This window comes from Eptatretus burgeri, chromosome 24 (assembly GCF_056783735.1).
Source record: "Eptatretus burgeri isolate ZD-2024b chromosome 24, Ebu_testis_v1, whole genome shotgun sequence".
In the NCBI taxonomy this organism is placed as follows: Eukaryota; Metazoa; Chordata; class Myxini; order Myxiniformes; family Myxinidae; genus Eptatretus; species Eptatretus burgeri.
The window spans coordinates 521,553-526,295 of record NC_140984.1 but is presented as its reverse complement, the minus strand read 5'-3'; the positions used below and the strand labels follow the sequence as shown (position 1 = coordinate 526,295).

Genomic DNA, 4,743 nt, shown 5'->3' with positions numbered 1-4,743 from the left:
GTGCCTGTAATTTCAAAATCATTCATTCAACCAGTTTGAATAGAGAGAAGGGGTCATTCTGCTGTGTTGTGTCACTGTGTGGACCGCAATGAGCATGGAGAAAAGAAAGAAGACCAGAGAATTGTCTGAGGAGGTCAGACACAAGATTGTATTCAAGCATGGACAATCTCAAGGCTACAAGTCCATCTCCAGAGACCCTGATGCTCCTGTGTCCACTGTACATAATGTTAACAGGAAGTTTAAGGCCCATGGCACTGCAGCCAACCTCCCTGGACATGGCCGCAAGAGAAAACTTGATCGAAGATTGCAGCGAAGGATTGTTCGAATGCTGGAGAAAGCACCTCGATGAACTGCCAAACAGATGCAGGCTGACCTTCAAACACAAGGTACGACGGTTTCAACTCACACCATCCGTCGCCCACTCAATGAAAGGGGGTTCTATGGAAGGAATCCCAGGAGGACCCCACTACAGAGAGAGAGAGAGAGAGAGAGAGAGAAAGAGAGAGAGAGAGAGAGAGAGAGAGAGAGAGAGAGGTGACACAGAGAGAGAGAGAGAGAGAGAGAGAGAGAGAGAGAGAGAGAGAGAGAGAGAGAGAGAAGGGGAGGGAGAGAGAGAGAGAGAGAGAGACATGTGAAAGCCTGACTGGAGTTTCCCCAAAACACACCTGAACAAACCAAAATCCTTCTGGGAGAATGTCCTGTGGACAGATGAGACCAAATTAGAACTTTTAGGGAAAGAACATCATCACTATGATTACAGAAAACAAAATGAATCCTTCAAAGAAAAGAACTCCTTCCCTTCAGTTAAACATGGAGGAGGTTCAGTGATGTTTTGGGGTTGCTGTGCTGCCTCTGCTACTGTGTACCTTGAATGTGTGCACATGACATCAAGAGATTACCAAGGAGGAATTTTGGAGTACAATATGCAACCCAGTTTGAGAAAAGCTGTGTCTCTGTCAGCTTTCTGACACTGGGTTGAACATTGACCCCAAACACACTTCAAAAAGCACCAGGAATGGTTCAAGATAAAACACTGGACTGTACTGAAGTAGCCAGCAATGAGTCCAGATCTAAATCCCATTGGACTCCTGTGGGGAGATCTGAAAACAGAAGTTGGGAGAAGGTCCCCTTCAAATCTGGGAGAACTGGAGCAGTTTGTACAAGAAGAGTGGGACATCCTGCTAGGAGAGAGGAGTAGGAATCTCATTCGTGGCGACAGGAAGTGCTTCACTGCAGTGTTTTTGTCCAAAGGCCGTGATACCAAAGCGTAAGTCGAGGGTGTTAATAATTTTTATCAATGGCATTTCATCGTATTTTCTGATTTAAAAGGATTTATTAAGTTCTGAATCAAAAACAAAGGTTCTGGAATATGAACAGTGAAATGTAGAATTGTGGAAACAAAATACTTTTGTTAATTTAAACTTATTTATCGAGAAAATTGTGAGTTATTTGAATAAAGTGTGTGGGTGACAATAATTTTTGGGGAATGCACTTGACGCTCAGTTTGTTTGAAAAGGGTTCACCGCGCATAACCTGTGGCCGTGGTACGTCTCTCACACACCTGGCTTCTCCCATAGGGCCCGACAGGCATTGCGACAATGTCTACCGCAACAGCTGATGGACAACACTTTTACTACGCTCTTGAAAGGCGACATGACCTCAAAGCGTGTGCTGGCGAAGCTTAAGAAAAACTTGCGGGTCCGAAAAAAAAAAACAAAAAAAAAAACATTAATCTCATGGGGAGCGATCATCCCAAATCTGAAGATTACATTTTGCTCCTTCTGTTTGACCGTCCGTGGTGGTGAAATCCCCCTTTTGGGCTAGGGGGCGCAGGTGGAACTCCCGACCGTCTTGGACCATCTGGAGCTAAACATAAGGATGGCCCACCCACTGGGGGTTGCTATCTGCTGACCTGCCGGCCTGCGGATGCTCCTTTTCTTCATTTGTAGTTTCTTTTGCAAATGTTTCAAAGAAACAAGAGGAGGGAAATGTCGGGGATTGTATGTACTCTAACAGCAACCAAACATGTCTACTAATGTTTGGTTAAAACTCTTGAGTTAATTGGAAATGGGGAAAGGATAAATCTTCCCAATGTTTATCTGTGCACTGTCAAGGAACTTGTTTTTCCAGCCAAAGGGCTGGCACTGTTACAACACAGCTGGTCTTGTTGACTGTTTGAAATGGCCTTGCTGATCGGGCAGCTGAGCTACCTGGAATCTGTTGGATCACTGCCCAGAACTGCTAAGGCCCAACAACATGTAGGAGGCTACCTTTGAAAATTCTTTAAGGGAATCAAGGGTGTTGTTTCTGCACTTTCTGTGCTCTCTTATCAGCAGTACTGACAGGAGAATGCTATAAATTAATGAATGGTAATAAATCCTCTTTGACACACAGTTATTCAGAGGTCGCAGTAAACTGAATATAAGGCAGTGCCGAAAGACAGCTCACCAGAGGATAATAGGCTGGGTGGACTATTGTGTTCAAAGCCTGTTTTCTCCATATGCATATGTCTGATGTGTAATAAAACCTTCTTTACCAAGATCGGTGGGAACAAAGCTTGATCTTAATCATTGTGGACCTCACCTGGATCTCAACAATTGGCGCAGCGAGCAGGGGCAAGCCGGATCGAGGAGGAGCTCGAGAGCCCTGGTGAGACAAAGGAGGAAAGAGCCGGCCAGCTTAAGGAAAAGGTAAGAAAGCTGCCTCCTTTCTCACACTGGGGATATTCGCTGCTCTCTGAGATCTGTCCTTGCCCTTACAAAACGAACCAGGGGAGAAAGAGGTTTATTTTGCACATCGGAAAGGGGTACCCGGGAAGGTAAGGGCCCATTGGAAGGTTGAGGGGAACCTCAGGACACTCCTTTGGGAGACCGTGGGGGAGACCCAAGAATACGCCAGGGCAAGGATCCGAACGGGAGATTGAGGGGAGGGAAAGGTGTGAAAACCCCTGACCCAACCCAAAGGATTCCGTTGGGAGGGTGAGGGAGCGGGAAGTGTGCATTGGGAGTGTGAAGAAACACCCCAGGCGGAGAACACTAACCCGGCCCAAGAAAACTCGAGGAAGGATCAGTGAAATAAGGAAATATGGGAAATAAGACGTCAAAATCAACAGTGGATAAAGATGCCCCACCCCCGAATACAGCCGCGGGATTAATGTATGAAAAATATGGACCTAAGTCATGCACTCAATTGGCATTGTGGGAAAGGTGGACAAAAGGGGATCCACACCCATTCCCAAGATGGGGTTCTCTAAGATCAGAAATCGTAGATAACCTATCAAGCCGGCTAGAACATCGAATGAATGATAAAGTAAAACCTGAGCCAGACATGCGAGCGTATGATATGTGGGAGGAGGAAGCCCTACAGGTAAATGAGGTGGCTAGAAAATTAGTGGAACAAAAAGTCGAGAAAATGGGAGAAAAAAATAAGGGGATGCAAGTTAAGGGAAATCTTCCCGCCCCTGTAACTGCAGTGCAGAGGTGGGAAGACCAGGGAAACAATGCAGGTGTTCCACCTGCGTGCGTGAATAGCACACCAAGTTTGTATCCGGACCTGGGAGCCATGGGACTGCTGGCCACAGCCTCTGCCTACCCGGTCCAAGAAATAATTCCAGCGGGGCCAGGAGGGCTAGCTCAATCGGTGTACAGACCGTTTAGAGAAAGTGAATTGAGATCGATGAAGGAGCGAGTACTAGAACTGAGAGGGAATGTGGGAGCAACAAAGGAATTGATAGTGCAGTGGGTTGAGGCACACCGCTGCTCGCATAGAGACATTGGAGTATTATGCCATGCAGTGCTGTCCCAATTTGTGTGGAAAAGGGCTAAACAGGATGGTAATTGGCCAGAGGAAGAGCCACAGGGAGCAGCGGCATGGACTGCTGCACAGAGGCAGACTGCACGTCAGCTCCTCTATGATGCAATTGAGAGCGCAATGCGGCCGGCAACGTTAGATTGGGATAAGATCTATGAAACAAAGCAACGCCAAGGGGAGCGGGCGACCGAATTCATGCATAGATTAGTGCAGGCATTCTTGCAATATGGGGGTTTTCAAGTTGAACAAGAGATACCACAACAAGCGTTGACTAACTTCCTAATGGAAGGGCTCAGACCCCAGATCAAGAAGCAGTTAAAGTATGTAATGCTAGGCTGGCAGGCAAGACCAGCAACTGAGATTTGTACAGCTGCCGACCAATGTTCATCCAGGTCAGAAGAGAAGGAGAGCGCGAAAACAAAAAATAAAGAGGAAGTGTTCCAAATGGTATTATTAGACAAAGTGGCAGAGCAAAGGAAGAATAAAGATTGGAGAAAGTGGGAGCTAGAGGAAGATGACACAGACTCAGAAGACGAAGAAACGGCTAGGCAGTGGGATCGCCGAATGAGAATCCAACAAAGACCCCCGCCGGCGGCACCGAGCAGAGGGAAACCCAAGAAACAGGTAGGGAAAGGTCAAGGTTGGACACGATCGCCTCTACTGACACGCTCAAAAACTGCAGCAGGCCAAAGCCGAGCACAACCGACAGCGCCGCCGCAGGAATGCTTCCAGTGCGGGAAGCAAGGGCATTGGCGAAGGAATTGCCCTCAAGGACGGCCGGGGTTTCAACTAGACGGTGGATCAAGACGGCTGCAGGGTCGTAAGTCGTATTGACACACCGCGGGTGGACCCGTGTTGCAGGGAGCGATGCTGACACTAACACCAACAGAGGAGCCGACCTTCACTCTGGATGTTTCGGGTAAGAAGCTTCCT

At 47.6% G+C, this 4,743-nt stretch overlaps 1 protein-coding gene across 1 annotated transcript in view; it reads left to right on the top strand.

The window, feature by feature from the left end:
• The window catches only part of LOC147007830 (CCR4-NOT transcription complex subunit 9-like), a 158,577-nt gene extending 155,051 nt beyond the window's left edge, over window positions 1-3,526 (top strand). Inside the window, exons 9-10 of the mRNA XM_085866253.1 lie at window positions 1,578-1,698; window positions 3,473-3,526. Coding sequence (XP_085722379.1) covers window positions 1,578-1,698; window positions 3,473-3,526 — 175 coding nt within the window. The remainder of the gene's footprint in view (window positions 1-1,577; window positions 1,699-3,472) is intronic.
• Window positions 3,527-4,743: the final 1,217 nt, after the last annotated feature.